We start from the raw sequence: 20444 nt of genomic DNA on the forward strand, positions 1-20444 counted from the left end.
GACGACTGGGGGTTAAGTAATCAGGCCAACTTCTGGATTGATTTGAAACAGTTCACGTGGAGTCCCTGGTTTTCTTTCGATATGAAAGGGTGTCTGTTGTCAGCAAATATGCTGATTTGACATGTATCAGTGATACCATTAGTGGTTTGCTGTTGCACATTATTTGTACTGGGTGTTTACCATGTTCGAGCACTTGGAAAGGTCCTGAGTATGCTAACTGTCACATGCAAGTATGTTTTAAGGTCCTAGTGGACGAAAACTTTTTCTGGTTTCCATGGTGAGATGCTGGTGAAGGGTATACCTCAGAGATATGGATCTTCACATGTTGAAGTAAAATTTGCAGCTCTGGTTCACCTGACAGCTGTCATGCCAGAAAAAACTCCAACAGCAGGTGTAATGTCTCCCCTTAATCCATTTCCGTTGTTGATGATCCAAAGTCTTGTTTCAAAGATCTGCAGAGCCCCAGGAAGACCAGAGGTTGGAGTGGTAGTATAACTGTTCTTTTGGCACATAAACATGACTTTTAAGATCCTATGCCAACACACTGCCATACCAGTGCTTGTTGGATGATTGCTGGTTGTATGGTTGAGTTGGAACCCACACGGTTTGGATAGTTTGAAGAACAGCAAACAGCAACCGCCCTTGATGTGAAATAACATGAACTGGACAGTCGAAACGGAAAATTCACATCGTTATAAAGGTTCTTGCAGTTGTTTCCACCGAGATGTGACTGACTGGAGTAGTGTGAGGCCAACAAGTTTATCTATAAACACCTGTAAATTTATATCGATACCCCTCAACAGGGGAAGCAGGATCACAAGATCTATGAGTACATGGGAGAAAACGCCTGTTGTTTCTAGAAATTCTCCCTTGCTTCTTGCTTATGTATGTGTCTGCCAACTTTGCACTGTTGAATGCGACACACATTCTTGATACCTGAAGAGATTTTTTTTTTTTTTTTAACGCTGAGCCTCAAAAATTTCTCTGTCATTAACTTAATGGCGGTTTTTGCGCTGGGATGGGTGTGGTTATTAACCCTTTCAAGTATTGTTTTATGTATAGTTCCAGGCACAAAAGGTCTGGGCGAGGGTCTAGACACATCATACTAAGTAAGGTCTTTGGTGCTTATAACAGTATTTGTTTCAGGTAGAGGTCAGCTGAATCGCTTTACCAGTATAAGTACTCCTGTAGCTGCTTTTCAGTGCCTTGCACTGCAATTAGGTGATTGTAATTTGTTGTGCAAGAGATGACACCAATCCCACAGAAAATCAGGAACTATGTTTTCTGCTCCTCTTACGTGCCTTATATCCGTCGTATGCTGACCAACCATCACATACAAACGGCGTGATGTTGTAAACAAATGTGTTTGTTTGCTGTTTGTGTGGCTAAGGGCGATTCGTCGCTGATCGCTTGGCCAATTCTGAGTGTGGTTTCTTGGTTAGTTTTGTTTATGTCATCTTCGGTGCTTCCAAGAATAACGATGGCTCCTTCATTTCTAATAAGGCGCATTTGTGGAACAGTTAGGCCTGCTGCTCCTAAGCTGGGCGCAACGCCGTCTGGGAACGTGTATGGACACATGCACCTCGTGACCTGATCACCAAAACGCATGTGGTGTCAGCATACTAAGTGATGCTATTTCGCTTGTGTCGTCTTTGGTTCTGTCGACGGAATCAGTAACTATCTTCTTCAATCTGTTGTGTGTCCACTTGGATATCATCAGTACCAGTAAATGGTTATGACAATAACTGACATTGTAGACTTCGGAGCTGTTCGTTAGTGTTCAGCTGTTGCTCATGTGCAATGGCTGTATTCTCTACCGAGCTGAAGTCGTTACTTAGTCCAATTACATAATTTTTGCCTTCTTCATCGATAAATGAACTTTCTCTGCTACTGAATTATCATCACTTTTCTCACACGACGCCCCAGCTCTTTTACTAGTAATGGTAGTTGCTTCAGCCAAATGTGACGTCGCGTTGCATCAGGCATTGCTTATTTACGGATAAGCCAGAATTCCTACGATGTTCTATTGCCGATACGTTCCAACTGAAATACTTGTTGCACTCGTAGATCATCTGATTTACACATCCACTTAATGTGTTCCTCAAATGGGGATCCTTATGTCACGAGGATGGATTTAGTATAATGATCGCTAGAAACATAGTTTTGCATGAACGCTATGTCTAAGACTGCAAACCATAGTTCTGGTTCTTGCGTAGAAATTTTGGAATATGTGCTTTCATTCTTAGTCTGGGAACTACACTGGTTTCGGCGAACGATTTGTTCGTCATATTTGTGGTGAGTCTCGCAGTTTGTGCGAATAACTTAATGTTACTGCGTGTTGCAGTTTGAGTTTGGATGTCACTAATATCCTTTTGCAGATCTTTTCGTAGTTGTAAAAGCAATCTTTCCATTTGAACCCCTTTGACGTCATAATGCGATATCAGTGACTGGGGTTTTTGTTTTCCTTTGTATTCCTCCCTCATATACACACCAATAACTGACTAACACTCCATAACCGAAAAAAAAAGATTTTATTTTCATGAATCGAAAACGACAATTTCAGAATGGCATGTCAAACACAGAAACAACTTAAAAACAAAGAGATCACATAACATCAGCAAAGCTAGACCGGTAGGCCAAAGAACAATATATACACTTTCAATCGTTATTCAAAGTCGGGATGCTTCCAACAAGTAGAAAGAATTGCGCCCTGGGTTTGTAACTCGGACGATTTAAATATTGCGCGGAAATGAATGTCATTTGTTCAAATATTGCATCCTTTAGTCGGCAGGCAGAGCACTTACAAATTACGCCAAAATAATCTCAGTTGTTTTTTGACATTTTCTGAATATTTAAAAGCAATATTAATACAGGTGATTACAATAATTTGATGATTTTTGCAGCACTCTTTCCTGTTGTAAACGTTCCAAAGATAATATGCCACTTGGCATTGTATTTACTGAACAAGAAACAGCCAATGGTATATCTTTCGTCAAACATTGTCGTATTTTTAGTTCTTGGGTGTTACGCCGACATTTTCTATTTTTGCATTCTCTGCAAGGATTTTCTTAGACTGTAGACAGTACTTTATGATGTTTTTTTAGTGATGTTCGTTGGTCACAAGTGAACTGTGCATGTTTGTGTTTTAGACCGTGCTTTTCAGTCATATGTTGTTGTACCAGTGCTTTTTTTTAAAAAAAATAGTAGAATCTGTGATAAAAACAGTTGCCCTAGCTCAAATTCAAAGCCCGAATTTATATTAAGATAGTGGAGACATGTCTGTGATGTCCATCGTGAAGTCTCAACAAAAAAGTGATACGAACAACGGTGGTAAGTTGATATACCCTGCCATACTTCATAGCTGTTAAAGGAAATCGGTGCTATCAGTTATGTCAGCTGTCAGTTTGTTTACTGTTTTTGTTTCTGTTGGAGCGTCTCGGTTTTCCATCAGAGTTCCTGACTTGGATGTAATTACTAGGTCAAACGTACTTGGAAGGTTTTCCAGAAAGTGTAATTACCATCGATCTTCCAGATTGTATTTGTATTGAGGTTGATAACCACTTTGACGCATTGAAATGACAGTTTGCTAATTCTTGACCTACCCAAAAACACTGATAAATTAATAGCAGCATTCACAAAAGAAAAGTAATTGGCATTCAGTAAAGCAGACACTTCGCTGTTTAATTATTTAGAAAATAGTAAGCAGAAAGGGGATCGTACAGAGCTTGTGTATTGAAATTTGTTTGTGATATGGAGTTTCGTTTGGAAGATATCCAACAAAACCTGTAAAAAATGCTTAAAAATATGAGCAATAACAACTGCAAATAACTAGTTAAGGACAAAATATTTATTTTTAGGTTAATATAATTGTAGCCGAACGCACTGAGCCTCCATTTTGGCAATTTGAGCTTTAAAGGAGTTAAAATGACATGAGATATTAGTCATTTCTGTTTCGTGTAATTTCATGCTCGAAATATAAGTTAGTTGTAGAATAGTGTATCTTATTCTGTTTGCTGAATGACCCATTACATTATATAAACACTGAGCATGTTTTGCCACAAGTGACAGAATATGCGTATGGGTCATTATTTAACGACATGTAAACAGTGACAATATGCTCTTGTATATATTGACACACATACTACAATAAATGTACTGACCCAGTAAATTTTATGTTGTTCCATATAGGCTTATTTTGAACTTTTAAGTACTGGAATCGAAGCCTGGAATAAGTGGCAACAGGCAGTCTTTGCTGTACATTGCCTTCCACCTCCTCTCAGTCCCTGCAAAATACAGGTGCATCTTATCTTTGTGGAAATTATTTGTAGTTTTTCTTTACAGCCCTTAGTAGCATAGGAAGTGTGTGCAAACCCTGCTACTTAACACAGTTGATTTTGTGGTTCTGGTATTCTTATATCTACAGATACTGGTTACATAATGTGAAGTCCATGAGGTGATTTTATGTAAAACCCAAAGTACAGTGTGTTTTAGGTACCAGTACTGTGCATACCTTGACCAAAATTAAGGACATAATGTATTGTGGATAATTTGAAAGTGACATTATCCACATTTATCCAGTTAATTGTATATTGGTACCACCAGCTAGAACGTATAGGGACAACATGCATCTTCTTCACAAATTTGATTCTTGACAATTAGTACAATATGCATGCCATAACATGTGCAGTGGACTTTGTTTCACACGAGGGATCGAGCAAATAGTTGGAATGAGCCACTTCCAACAGCTGGTTTTGGGATACAGCGCTGATGTCTTGTTCAGTGTATCACGGATGTCTGGTGGTAGCTGAGGTGATGCCTAGTGTTGTCATAGAACTATTCGGATAGAAAGTATTTCAGATACAGGAATCTATGCTGCAAATATTGTTATTATGAAGGAACAAAAAATATGGCAAGAAAGAATCTGTGTTATTCAATGAGTACTGTGTTAAGTGTAGAAACTTTCAATAGTTTCAACAAATATGTCAAGCAGATCTTGGAGCTCCCTCCATTGTCTGTTACGTATTGGTAATATCCTGTGTACAATATTGACACTATCCTTACAGACAGTCTGATATTTTAATTAAAATTTTAAATTTTATGTCTGTTAGAGTAGCCTATTGCACCTTTAACAACATGGCAGAAATTGGTTTTTCAGAATTTATGAATAATCCAATGTGTTTTCAATTTCCAAAGTGGACTGAGGGGAATACAGTGTTTATAAATGCTATTCCCCATGTCTGAGGGTGAATTCTAGTGTGATTTTCTTTTTCTCTGATAACAAGGCATCAGTATACCTGTTAAAGGCTTCACACACAGAAAGTCTTTATTATACTGTTTAATAATGGGCAGCAGTGTGCAGATACAACAGCTTTTTCAGCATCTCTGTGACTCTTACCTGTGGGTCAAAGAAACTTGTGACCATTTGTAGTGTCTTTTCATGTGTACACCAGAATTTGTAAGCTTCAGTATTACTTGCACAATAGTGAAGTGCCTCAATTGGTTGGTATATCTGAGGAATTTATCGTAAGAGAAGGGATGAGAAACATTTGTGGCTTGTCTACTAACAATGTGACACAGATTTGACATATTGTATACCATAGGTTACATAACTATCACTGGTCTTAGTGACATGCTGTATTTCTCCAAGAGACTTACTTTTTCTGTACAGCATTAAGATTTATTCTTGTAATCAAGTTGTTGTGTCTGGACACAAGAGGTCTGATCTTCATGATCCAGTGAGACATAATTTGCATTAAATGTCTCTTTGCTGGAAAAGGGCATCCTCATTACTCTTCTCATGTGATAATGTAGTTGTGAGCCATGGCAAATGCTACAGTCTAAATTTATAAAGACCTTACTATTGTCGTAACATGATATTTAAGTTTGTAAAGTGAGTTAAAACAACACTGGTTGTGTTCTCAGTTTGTCATGCAACTTAGTCAACAAAAACATATTTACACCATAAATTATATTTAGTGGGCAGGTAAGCCATCCAGGAGTGAAGGTTAATGAACATTTAGCAACTTTAAAGAGTTCAGACTGTAGCCTTAGTACTGTTAGTGCTGATAAAAAAACAAAGGCATATTAACGTGCACGAGGTTGTTGTGGTGAGGTTACAGGTAGAAGGTATGTAATGAAAGTGTTGACAGTTGATCACTGAATTAAGAAAAATATGAAAAGATTTTCAGTTGACACAATTTGAGTGCTGTAGGACTGTCTGGCTTTTGATGGTACATACAGTGTTTGTGAATAGTGAAAGAGAAAGTTGTTGTTTGTGGTAAACTGTTTTACAGTAGCTGTATCAAAATTAATTAATTCAGATTTTGTTAATCATTGAAGTTAGCTGCCTCATAGGTACATTTCATTCTCAAAATACATTTTCAGATCTGTTCTACAGAAATGTCTCATTATCTGTATGTTGTAGACTTACTGTCAGAGTGCTATGTGAAAATAACTTCTACACTTTAATTACAGATCTTGGCTTAATTTTTCTGATTAAGGTGACATGTTTTGAAAGATTGAGTATATGGGTACCCAACAGGGAGTAATTGAATACAACAGTTGACTAAGCTCTTAGTATTAGTCTCCAGGTGAAGCCTTGTTCGTCATGTGTTATGGAATTGGTATGGATTTGCCTCATCTAGTAGTTGTTATGTTATTTTTCTCTCAGTTATCCAGTGAGTCATTGTTATGATCTCCAGTCTGAGGATTAAATTGCTGAAGCTCTCTGTACTAATCTGTCCTGTTCAAGCTGCTTTATCTCTACGTAACTGCTGCAAACTACATCCATCTGTATCTGCTTACTATAGTCAGTCCTTGGCCACTCTCTTCAATTTTGAGGCTCCATATGTCCTTCCATTACCAAATAGACTGTATCCCCTCTCTTAGCCAATGTGCACCATAGATTTCTTTTCTCCACAGCTTGATGTTGTACCCTCTCATTAGTTATCAAATCTGCCCATCAGATCTGAAGCATTCTTGTATAGCTACACATTTCAAAAGCATCTGTTCTTTTTGTGTCTGAACTGTTTATTGTACACATTTCGCTTCCTTACAAGGCTACACTCCACACAAATAATACTTAACAGTGCTTAAATTTCTATTCGACGTTAACAAATATCTCTTATTTAAGAAAGATTTTCTTGTGTTTGCCTGCTTGCACCTGATATGCTCTCTACTTCAACAATTGCCAGTCGATTTGCTGCGTAGATAATAAAACGCATATACTACTTTTAGTGTTCCATTTCCTAACATATAATTCCCTCAGCATCTGGGTGACGTAGTTCTCACATACAAGGAAGGGAAAGGTACAGCACTAGAACCATTAAACATTGTGCCATTTTGAGCTGCTTACTCACTCTTCTTTTGCAGCATTTCATACATTAAAAAATCGGTTCTGTCAAATATTTATGAAACGGTTAAATATCAGTGATCAGTCATCAGACCTGTCGATCTATGCAGCTTAATGCTGATGTTTGAATTTTGAGGTTGAGTTTGCTTATTTATTTATTTTTATTTTCTTTTAATGCATTTTCCAGGGTATAGGCCAACTCCCAAATATTTGTGCAAAGCGGAAAACTGCAACTCTCAGTCCATGTGTATTAAAGACTTTGAAACCATGTATTTCTTTATCTGTAATATTATGAAAAGGATAGATTGCTACTAACTGTAAAGATGACAAGAGTTGTATATAGGTATAATGAAGAGGCTGTTACACACTGAGCTTTTGGCCATTACCTTCTTCAGATAGGAAACATTCACACGAGCAAGCGCGCATGCGCGCGCGCACACACACACACACACACACACACACACACGACCAGTCTCCCTGACTGCTCTGGACAGAGGTGCCTGTGTTTTTTCCCATTACTAATTATATAGTAAATGTGATGAAGTTTTGGTGTCAATACATAAGAACAGCCATTTTTAATTTAAAAAATCTGGAAATAAAATGTTTATTGTTCCATTGCTATACCAGTGTTTAATAACAATCTTAGAAGAGGGAACAAAGCTATTGAAAATTTAAAAGGATAAATTCACATTTTGAGATAGATTATAAATTCAGAGATTGTATGCAACATATATAGCTAATATTTTCTAAATGTAATAATGTGTGATACACATTCTAAAAAATTACAAAAAACACATGCAAAATGTGTATCATTCCTCTACAAAGGAATCAGACATTTTTCATTGGTAAGATGGACCAAGGCTTGGTCATATGTATATATATGTATATATTATATGAATAGTTGCAGAACACAGTCAGTGTTAACAATTGTACATTAAAACCTAATAATCACAGGATTTTGATAAACACATCACACAAACAACATGGCAGTATATGTCTGTAACTCAACAATTTTATCATATGTGTACTGCAGGTAACGTGCAAAATACTCTCAGACTTCACAAAGAATGTTACGAACCCGTTTCTAAAGAAAGCAGCTACAGATGGATGAATATTTCTAAACCATCCGTTTAATAACTTGTAGTTGGAAAATACGAATATCAATTATTCGTAGAGAAAGCTTACCTCAAAGGGGACCACTTTGGGTGCTGGAGAAATGTAAGCCCAGGTGACGCGTTACACGGCATACAACATACTTGGAAGTATAGGATAAGTTGATGGAAAGTATACGTGTGTTAGTAACATCTGTAGGTCAAGAAAAAACCTGTGACGGTATTAACAGGATTACAATCTTTGAAATTCGGAATGTAGCAGGGGTAAAATATAAGAGGCATAAGTTTATTTACAACCTGGACAGAAACCAGACTGTAGTACAGTAGTAAGAGTTGGAGGAAGTGAAAGGGAAGCAGTAGTGGAGATGGGAGTAGGATAGGGTTGTAGTCTGGCTCTGATGCTACTGAATCTGCCCGTTGAGTGTGCACTAAAGAAAACCAAAGAGAAATGTTGAAAGGGAATTGAAGTTCAGGAACATAAAATGATAACTTGAAGGTTTGTTAATTACACTGTAATTCAGTCAGTGACTGCAATGTACTTGGATGATGATTTGAATGGAATGTTGATAGTGCCATGAAGAAAAGTTGAAACATAAACACCAGTAGAAGTGAAACATGGGTAACTGAGTATAGCCAAGTTAAATATGGCGATACTGGCACAATTACTGTGACAAGTTGTTTTAAGATGTCCTCTACTGGCCAAAACCAGTTATCGAAAATAAATAATATTGTGATCTAGACTGTGTTACTTAGAGTGTGGGAACATACATATCACCTTGGAGATGTCTTCAACAACATAGTGCCATCATTTAATAAGTTAGGTGAGGAAATGAGACACAGAAAGGAGTAGATGAGTTTTGCTTTTAAGGTAACAAAGTAACTGATGATGCTGTAAGTAGAGAGGATATAAATTTTTTTCTGTAATAGCGACAAAAGTGTTTCTGAAAAAGAGATATTATTTAATATAAATTGAAGCATTTGGAATTATTTTCTGTAAGTATGTATCCTGAGTTTAACTTTGCATGCATATGACACGTGGACAGTAAACAGTATGGACAAGAAGAGAATCGATTTTTTAAGATGGGGCATAACAGAGGAAATCTATAGATAGGTGGGCAGGTTGGGTAACAAGCGAAGGGATGTTGATTGGAAACGGGGAGAAAAGAAATTTGTGGTGCAAATTGACTGAAAGAAGATATCAGTTGATAGAAAGCAGCCAAAGGTATCAAAGAATAACAAAACTGGTAATGGAAGGAATTATTATTATTATTATTATTATTATTATTATTATTATTATTAAAATACACTAAGAAAGGAGGAGAACGACACCAGGAGGAGAGGAAATGGCCACCGGTGATTCGGCAGCCGTCGTACAGACATATTGTACCTTGTAAGGGCTAGTAAAAATACCGACTATTTTTAAACACACTAAGGAGTTAGGGAAAACTCCTTTCTTTTAATATTATGAAGTGCCTATGGCGCTGAGACAACTTTTCACTTCATGAAAAGTTCCATAAAGGTGTCGTTTCTTTTTTCGCCAAGTAAAAAAAAAAATAAAAATAAAACTCTCAACGACGCAGGATACACATGTAACTCAGCTATCACAGACTAAAACAAGAAATACAGGGCAGTCTGGCCAATCGGCAGCTGCAACCCGATCCTGTATAGCAGTTGTGAACACCTGACCTTAGCGCTCTACTGAAACGCGCAGTGGGGGGTCATATGCTGTCGAATGGCTGCGATCAGTCATCCCGACCGGTGGTTGTGCAGCCGGTGGCGCTGCTGAATCGCCAACGGGTAACGCTTCACGAGAAGTGCGTGCTTTTGCGAAGACCGTTCGTTCTGCCGCGCCACCAAGTCATCAGTGTGAAGGAAGTCCAGCAGTCGCAGACTATTGAAACCTGAAACAGTATATTAGATTGGAAACAGCTATCGCGTATTTTGCGGGGCAGTGCAGCAGACGACCACAAATCAATCTCATTGTGCGTTTGTTTGAGTAAGGTACAACATGACTCTCAAAAAAATGTTCAACTTGTGTAGCATATTATGGCAATTACTTTATTTGCAACATTTGCTGAATTTTTGTTTCAGTTTGAAATGAGTTTCACCAACACAGCCATTTAAGATAAACAGAGTTTGCGTCATTATTTATACAGTGCAAACCACATATGGAAGATCTGTAATTGACGAAAAGCTCTCGTGGTTCTAGCAGAGTGGTAGCGCTAAGATACTGCGACGTTACGTTTCGGCGAGTGTATACTCATCGTCTTCTGGCGAAGTGTCTAGATTTGCAAATGTCTCTACACTTCACGATAAGATGATTATAACACTCGTCGAACGTCGCGTTGCCTTAATGCTACGAACCGGCTGGAAACACTTAAGAGAGCTCTTCATCTGTAGTATACGCCGAGAAAATCCGTATTCTGTAGTTGGACGTTGACAGATTACTCTTGTCTTGAATTGCGCGTTTAGGAGAGACAAACTCACTCTCCAATTTTCGAAGTGCAATTGTTGCTTAGGAAAATGATACTCAGGATAGTATTGTGCCGCCAGAAGAAAACTGTGAACTTCTTTTATAATTTCGTGAACAAAGCACAGTATTTTTCGTATTTTTGAGATGATAAGTTTGGTTCGATTTAAAGTAGTCGTAAGATCTTAAGGATGGTTAATGTCATCTGCATCAACCAGTGTGCACCCTGTTCGGGAGGGTTACTCATTACAATAAAAATATTGACAGTGCTTTGTTCATGAAACTATTTTATCACATGAAATTTTCATCTTTAGAGCGTCGTGTTTTGTGTCACTTTTATTGTGCCACCGTTCTCTAAATATTAACTTGGATCTGCGACCAAAAAAATGTTGCTTTTGTGGTCCTCAACCCGTTGTTTTAGCTCTCCTTACTAGAATGCCCAGTCCAAGTCCTTTCATATCTAACCAACCTACTGCAACCTATATCTGTATGAACCAGCGTACTGTAATCAATCGCCCGCCTACATATACAATTTTTACCCCAAACCCTCCATCACCAAATTAACTATTTCCTCCTATCTCAGGATATGTCCTATCAACATCTCTCGTTTTTTGTCGTGTCACAGATCACTTTTATTCTCAGTTTGGTTCAACACTTCATCAGTGAGTTAACTCTGTGTACCCATCCAAGATGCAGCATCATTATGTAGCACCAAAGTTCCGAAACTACATTCCCTTCTTGACTGCACACACGTAATTCAGTGCTCCATACAAATACTGTCAGAAAAAATTTCGTAACAAGATTTAACCTACTACTCATTTCCAGAGAAGCATTTATTGCTATTGCCACTCAGGATTATGAAATCCTCTTTACTTCTATATTCGTCGGTTATTTAGTTCACAAATAGCAAAACTCATATTCTACTTTTAGTGTCTCATATCCTGGTGTAATTAGTTCAGTGGCACCTGACTTAATCCCACAACACTGAGTTACCTTTCAAAGTCAATCAACAGGAAAAAAATTCGCATGTGGTATACTGTTTTCTCCACTGACTTAAATTCCGTTTGCCGTCACCTCATGTATTGATCCCATTTCAAAGAAAAGAACATGTTCAAGAAGCGTGGCAAAAGAGACCTTCGTGTCTTGGCGTCTTTCTTAATTTTAGTTGTGTTTTCATATCGATTAATGGTTATTTGTGAGCGATCAGGTGTCTGTAGTCATTCACACTCCGTGTAAGTTGAAAGAGTTCGGCTGTCAAACGTAATTCGTGACGAACAAGTAGTTAGAAAAAAATTAGCATTGTACTTCAAACTTTTTTCTTGGTGACGACATGGCATTCGAAGCAAATATTTCTTTCTTCGTTTGTTCCTGTTATTGAAAATAAGCTACAGTTGCCTTCGTGGTTTGTCTCCAGCTTTTCCATTTAAAAACTGTTGAACACAATCGCGCTACAGTAAAACTCCTGCCCTCGTTTCGACGGATGCTTCGCGACGACGTTTCCATTGCGTGTTATTTTAGACGAAGCACAAGGGGCTCGTCTCCCGTATCGGATGACAGTGCAGTGGAAAGGCTGAGCGCTTGGCTCCATAGCAGCTCGTGCGGTTGTAGAAATAATTGTTCAGTGAGTTCCTAAAGTGAACCGTGTGAGGTGACCTTGTCGAATATAGGCCGAACTTGAAGGTGTTGGAATGTTGCCTTTCGTAGGCTGTTTGATAATACTGTTTTTACCTAGTTTTTTTAGTTGGGAATCATCGTCGAAGTACACGCCCAGTGACAGAGTTTCTTCAGATTGTCATGTCAAGTTAGAAGAACGGATTGTCATCCTTTTAGCGGTCTTACTGAGCGTAGTGCCGCTGTGGAATGCTGCTATGTGACAGCAGTTTGTCAGTAATCTCAATAACACGCGTATTTGAAAAGTAGTAGTTAATCGAGAAAATGATTTCGGTTTGCCTCACCGAACAGTCCCCGCATGAATAAGTAATCTGAAGAGCTTCCGGATAGACCTTGTGACAGTTACGAACAAGTTCTGTAGAGCGGCCTAGTTGTTAAAGGAATACCCTTTGTGTTTCGCAGAATCTAGTAAAAGATATTATTACGATTTTGATGTCCATCAGTTACCGTATCAGTCTAATCATATTTATACGTGTGCGGTCTCTAGACAGTCCTAATCTGTAGTCAAGGAAATTCTGGAAATCTTCCTGAAACGAGGCACACAGTTTATGTACTTTTCAGTGTGTGCATTCTTTGCTGGATAGAAGCATTTTCTAGAATTTTCCGTGCATTGCAGTCTTCACCTATTGGTTTTCATGTTCCTTTCACTTACCTTCTAATAAAATCTGGCCACCTGCCATTAAGCCGTCTTCTCAGCCCCTTCTTATCTCTTAGATTCCAGCAAAGGACTTCTTTGGTCCATCTACCATCCATTCCTTTAGCTATTAGTCTACCCCATAGAACAAGTCTCGAAATAGGCATGAAAACGGAGCACTCCAAGACAGAAATAATGTCAGACTACGTCATACACCGAAGAGAAAATAGTACAGGTATTCAGTAAAGACTAGTCGATGGATAGGAAAACAAATAAACAGAAAAGTAAAAATGTTCACGAGTGCTTTCGGTAAACTAAATAGAGTTTTGAAAACGGCACGTACGAAGTATTGGAAACGAAACTTTTATAATCAGCGTGTGTTATCAGATTTACTTAGGAAACTATGACATTGACTTTTAATGCAGAAACCATTCAGGAAGTTGAGTTTTGCTCTGCGAGCGATGGAAAGAAACATTTTCTAAATAACTAGGAGAAGCAGGGCAACAAACAAAGGAATCAGAGAAAAAGCTGGATTAGACTTACTTGTGACTGTAATTAAAATAAAGTGGAGGTGGGCGGGACGTGTAGCGAAACGAATGTATTTTAGTTGGACACAAAAATTTCTTTGCTGCGTTCTAAGGGATGAGAAAGATAGTTAATACAACCGTATGGAAGGTAGATAAATTACGTAAAACAGGAGCAACATGAATGCCTGTAGTTAACGACTGTAATGTGTGAAAAAGTCTAGAAGAGGCCACATCCCTCACTGCATGTCATTAGGATGGTGATGGTGATTTTATGTTTATTTATATTTATTTATTCTTCACAATTACAGCCTGTTATCTGAGAACCTAAAACAGGCCATACATTTCATACTTTTGTGGATAATCATAAATAAATATTTATTCCTAGCACTTATTTCAAAAGCAAACGCTAATACTGCAACAACTGCCTAGCACTACTATAAAACCCTTAACCAATTACTCAACTACTAATACTACTGTTAGTACTACAGAATCTGTTCTGTATTTGTTCATTTATTAGGGTGCGTTTATATGTGGATGGGTGTTCCCGCAAATGGATCGCTCACACACTACCCCAGTAACAGCCATTGTCTGCTGGCTTGCTTGAGGATACGTTAGCACGTCAGCAGAGTTTCTACTACAACGAGCGACTCCACAATTCGCTGTAACGTCTGGCCCCACACTTCCGCGATCACGTGCAGTAACGCAATATAAATTATGTAAGAACTATTTCATTCAGTGGTCCTCGATCTCTGTTATCATCTCTCCATCTGTAGAGCGTGTTGTCTATCCGGGATGGCAGCATGCTGACTTGTGGCTGAACGCCTCGTGAATTTTCCTTGTCCATTCTGGATACTGCGGCTGCAGTATTGGCCAAGATCGGCCAGGTTGACTCCTGCCTCCATGTTATTTTGGGATCTAAGATCTTTAGTGTATGACGGCCATTATCCCGGTATGTCTTCGTAGAGCGCAAAAAATGTCCAAACAGGCCTTGAAGGCCCAACGGCCGTCCGCCGGGGTCATCCTCAGCCCTTAGGCGTCACCGGATGCGGATACGGAAGTCGCATAGGTCTGTTCTAGAATGCCCATTCTGCCGCAGGCGCAACTATCATTCATCCGGCCTTTTGTTTTGTACAGATACGTAGCATACGTGCAATGGCCGGTCAGGTAATGTATCAGAGGCTAAGAAATAACATTTTTAGTCCCCCGCCCTTACGTTTGGTTGGAAATCGTATGGTGCCCCGCGCCTGAAGCGTCCCGTTCATTTTGTCACAGTTGTAATATGCGATCTTGTTTTACCTTTTTCGTATTGGCCTCACTTCCAAGTATCCTTCGTACTTTCATTTGATTGCCTGTCTTTATCCAGTAAAGGGCTTTTCCTGATTTCCAAGTCCAATGGGCATATTTCTAGAATTAGTAGCAATGCATCGTTCGGGGTAGCGCAGTAGACACATATTACTCTTATTGTTAGTAGCACTCGTCGTTGAACTCTTTTGACTAATAAAAACTGGCTTCTCAAGCTGCAGTCTGTGTGCCCAAAAGCTCGTACCATATCGCAGGGCTGATGCTAACGTAGGATTTCGATAAATGTTGATACTAGAAGCGGGACAAAATCCATAGATTTCCAATCATAAGATGAGCGTGGGGAGAGACTTCAAGCGCCTGCAAAAGCTAATCTGTGCACAACTGAGCATAATACACTAATTCTTGCTGATCCGGCCATTTCTTGTAGATTTGGGTGCCGGATTAGACGAAGTGCCGAATTGCTGAGTGTCATAAATTTACTGCAAACACGCCAGGATAATACTTCATTAAATCCACAGGTACATTCATTTTCATAGAAAACTTAGTTCCAGAGTGTGTATGTATACAGTAGCATCACTCATGTACATCTACATATATAATCCGCTAGCCACCAAGAGGTGTGTGGCGGATGGCACTACTGGCTCCAGTAATACCCTACCCCCCCTCCCGTTTCTGTTCCACTCGCGGATCGCGCGAGGGAAAAACCGACTGTCGGAACGCCTCAGTACGAGCTTTAATTTCCTTTATCCTTGAATGGTGGTGATTGCGCGATATGAAAGTTGGTTGGTAATACATCCTCGGCGAAGATCAGATTTTGTAATTTAGTGAGCAGCCCCTTCCGTTTAGCGCGTCGTCTATATGCAAGTGTGTCCCAGTTAAACTTTCTATGAGATTTGTAACGCTCTCGCGATGGCTAAATGAACCAGTCACGAATCTTTCCGCACCTCTTTGGACCTTCTCAATCTCTTGAATCAGACCCAACTGGTAAGGGTCCCATACAGACCAACAATTCTCTTTAAGACTGGACGAACTAACGTATTGTAAGCAATTTCGTTTGTTGAAGGACTGTATCACTTCAGGGTTCTACCAATAAACCGCAATCTAGATTTCGCCTTACCCGTTACTTGTGTAATCAGATCGTTCCATTTGAGATCATTTCGAATAGTCTCACCCAGATACTTGACGGATGTTACCGCTTCCAAAGACGTGGCATTTATTTTGTACTCGTACATTAATGGGGATTTTCACTTTGTTACACGCAGCAGGTTACACTTACTAATATTGAGAGAGAACTGCTAGTCATTAAACCACGCATTTATTTTCTGCAAATCCTCATTGATTTGTTCACAACTTTCATGTGATACTACTGTCCTGTAGACTACAGCATCATCGGCAAACAGTCTAATGCCGCTGTCAGTACCATCAACCAGATCGATTATGCAAGTCTTAAAAAGTAGCTGACCTATTACGCTGCCCTTGGGGCACACCTGATGATACGCTTGTTTCTGTTGAAGTCTCCACATTCAGGACGACATACTGCTCTCTGTCTGTTAGAAAACTTCCTGTCCAACCGCTAATGTCATCGGATAGACTGTAAGCGCGCACTTTTTGGAGCAAGAGACATTGCGGAACTGAGTCGAACGCCTTTCGAAAGTTTAGGAATATGGCATCAACCTGGGAGCCAGTATCTAGAGCCTGTTGTATATCATGCACAAAGAGGGCCAGCTATGTCTCGCATGACCGCTGTGTCCTAAAACCGTGCTCGTTTCTGCAGATGAGCTTCTCAGAGTATTGAAAGGTCATTATGGCTGAACACAGAATATGTTCCATGATTCTACAACAAATCGATGTTAGTGACATTGGCCGGTAATGATGTGCATCCGATTTTCTACCCTTTTTGTAGATTGCTATGACCTGGGCCTTCTTCCAGTCCCGTGGAACTTTCGCTGTTCCAATGATCTCTGATAGCTGATGGATAATAATGGTGCTATGTTTGTAGCATAGTCAACATAAAACCTTACGGGGATACCGTCTGGGCCAGATGCCTTCCTGGCGTCGAAGGATCTTAACTGTTTTACAATCCCAGATACACTAAACACTATGTCAGCCATCCTTTCATTTGTTCGATGATTGAAAGGGGAATGGTGCTGCAGTCCTCTAACGAGTGTTTGAAAGCTAGGTTTAGAATTTCGGCCTTCTGTTTATCATCATCCGTTACATTACCCGTACTGTCAGCAAGAGACGGTATTGAATTATTTGTAGCGTTCATAGATTTTACGTACGACCAAAGTTTTTTGGGGTTATTTTTAGAATCTGCAGATGAAATATTGCTTTCAAATTCGTTAAAAGAATCTCATATTGACCTTTTGACAGCTGCTTTCATTTCGCATAATTTCTGTTTGCCAGCGGGGCAGTGACTACGTTTAAAACGACTGTGCTTAATTCTCTGCTTTCCCAGCAACTTGGTAATATGTCTGTTGAACCAAGATCGATCATTTCCCTCCCCTATATTTTTGCTGGGCACATATTTCTCTAGCAGTTGATGGACAATACCTTGAAATCCCGACCAAAGGTGATTATTATTTTTGTGTTCCGCGGTGAATGCTTGGAGTTGACTACGAAGATATTCACTAATGACACTTTTATTTGCTTTTTTTTCCGACTTCCACTGACATGGAAGCGACTACGACATTATGGTCGTTAATACCTTCTTCTAGATTAACTTCCTCAAAAAGATCAGGTCTGTTTGTCGCCAAGATATCTAATACGTTCCCATCTCGAGTTGGCTTTTTAACCATTTGCTCAAGGTTGCATGTTGAGTGCGCTTCTAGAATAACTACACGCGAGTCTTTACTTCTGCCCCCTTGATAAACGCGTAATTTTCCCAGTCAGTGGACGCCAGATTAAAGTCTCCGCCTATAACTAATGGATAATTTGGATATTTATTTCCTGTGTACTCAAGACTTTCCCTGAAACGTCCTGCGACGTTTGTTGCGGATGCTTGTGGTCTGTAAAAGCATCCTAATACAATGGTCACTGCCGGCCGAAGTGGCCGAGCAGTTCTAGGCGCTACAGTCTGGAACCGCGCGATCGCTACGGTCGCAGGTTCGAATCCTGCCTCGGGCGTGGATGTGTGTAATGTCCTTAGGTTAGTTAGGTTTAAGTAGTTCTTAGTTCTAGGGGACTGATGACCTCAGAAGTTAAGTCCCATAGTGCTCAGAGCCATTTTTTTGAACAATGGTCACTCCTTGTCTGATTGACAGCTTTATCCATACTATTTCACAGTTCGACCCAGTATCGATCTCAACAGCGTTTGAACAGCTTTTTAACTGCAATGAAGACAGCACCTCCCATAGCATCAGTTCTATCCTTCCTAAACATTGTCCATTCCGAGTTCAAAATTTCACTGCTATTTATGTCTGGTCTCAACCAGCTTTCAGTACCTATTATTGTATTGGCATTACTACTGTCTATTTCGGAGAATAACTCGGGGATCTTGCTACAGACACTTCGACAATTTACTAACATGAGATTTAGTATATTTAAATCCTTTGGAATGATCTGTTTAGGCTTACGAACAATTTTTGCAGTTGGCACACCCACATCAGTGTCATGAACTGGCAGTTTTTCACGCCAACGGTTTGTTCCCCGTGGGGAGAAACCTAATCTAAAAAAAACCCATGTGAACGCCACAATTACTGTGCTACCCATGTAGCTGCGTCCTGTGTGTAGTGCACCCCTGATCTATCAAGGGGCGCCCTACAACCTTCCACCCCATCGAGAAGGAATCTACAACCATTTTCGTCACAGAGTCGACGTAGAGCCTCTGGTTTAGGTTCTCCACTCAACTCCAAACCAGGCCGGCCTGTGTGACCGAGCCGTTCTAGGCGCTTCAGTCTGGAACCGCTCGACCGCTACGGTCGCAGGTCCGAATCCTGCCTCGGGCATGGATGTGTGTACGTCCTTAGGTTAGTTAGGTTTAAGTAGTTCTAAGTTCTAGGGGACTGATGACCTCAGATGTTAAGTCCCATAGTGCTCAGAGCCATTCGAACTCCAAACCAGAGGATCCAGCGCCACGCTGGATACGATGCTGCAAACGTTGAAAGGACCCAAGGATTTTCTCAGAACCCCGACGCCTGGCATCGTTGGTGCCGACATGTGCAACAATCTGCAGCTAGCTGCACCCCGCATGCTCGATAGCCGCCGGAAGAGCCTCTTCCACATACCGGACATGCCCCCCGGCAAGCACAACGATGTTGGTGATAGTTAGGGTCATATGTTTTGGATAGCTCTTGGATTAGGGATCATTTGTATAACCAAAAGAAGGATTCTCCTAGTGTCACTATCCTACAGTACAAAGTCAAAGGTTGAATCTTACACACTTCCTACAGCTTAGGCATGGCCTACGGTGCGCCAAATGGAGCTTAAGGAGGCACCATTTAGTTCATTGTCAGTTCCTTGGGAAAACACGAAAACGTGGATTTAGGTATCAAAACCGAGCCGCAAATTCCAAGACGGATATGCACGGCATACGACTGAAATTTTTATGATATATTCGTAAAATCCCGATATCGAACAACCGTGAAAATTTTCTTGATATGTTGTCCGTTTCCGAGATACAGAGGTTCGTAGTGACACTAATTGAACATGTAAAATCCGATGTGAGGCGGAAACGTAGTTTATAAAGTGACGTTGCAGGGAGAAATATGCCATAACGTGTTTTGGAAACTCCATTTAGTTCTGGTACTAAACCACATGCAATTTTTTTGCGCACGATAAATTCGGTCTGAGACTTTAAAATTAGTGTTTATTATTTCAATTTCACATAAGTAAACTATACAAATTTTACTGGTCCACTATTTTTTTTTTTATATGAGTGACATGCCCGGCAGTATCAGGGAAAGGAAGGAAAACAGCACAAAAGGCGAAAATGATTATTTTTATTAAAAGACTGAAAAATTAGCTACAAGGTGCCTCATATTACCTTCCTCAACACCTCTAAAAATTTCCTTGAAGATTTTGGCATGCGAACATATTCGTGCTTTTTAATGGTGAGAGGGATAGAGACAATGACATTGTGAAACAGACAGAAAAGTAATAAATATTGGAAGATAGTAGACGGTGGTTGTATAGGTGGCAGTGAGAGATAGGGATACAGTGGCAGTGTAACAGTGAAGAGTGAAGGAGAGGACCTGTGTGAAAGGAATAAGAGAAGGTGAAAGTGGAGGTTTGTGAAAGCCAGTGATAATGGGGGAGAGATAGTATCAGCGAGAAGAGACAGCAGCAATGGGAAGGACTGAATGAGATAGTAGCAGTAAAAGGGAGCGAGTGGGAGAAAGTGACAGAGGAGACAGAACGATAGAACAAAGGAGACTGT

The 20444-nt window shown here is 39.8% G+C and overlaps 1 protein-coding gene across 1 annotated transcript in view; it reads left to right on the top strand.

Moving 5' to 3' along the window:
• Positions 1 to 3054: 3054 nt before the first annotated feature.
• LOC126203247 (eukaryotic translation initiation factor 4E transporter) overlaps positions 3055 to 20444 on the top strand; it is a 282811-nt gene continuing 265421 nt past the window's right edge. Inside the window, exon 1 of the mRNA XM_049937501.1 lies at positions 3055 to 3330. Within this exon, the coding sequence (XP_049793458.1) occupies positions 3276 to 3330 (55 nt within the window). The 5' untranslated portion in view covers positions 3055 to 3275. The remainder of the gene's footprint in view (positions 3331 to 20444) is intronic.

This window comes from Schistocerca nitens, chromosome 9, assembly GCF_023898315.1.
Source record: "Schistocerca nitens isolate TAMUIC-IGC-003100 chromosome 9, iqSchNite1.1, whole genome shotgun sequence".
NCBI lineage: Eukaryota > Metazoa > Arthropoda > Insecta > Orthoptera > Acrididae > Schistocerca > Schistocerca nitens.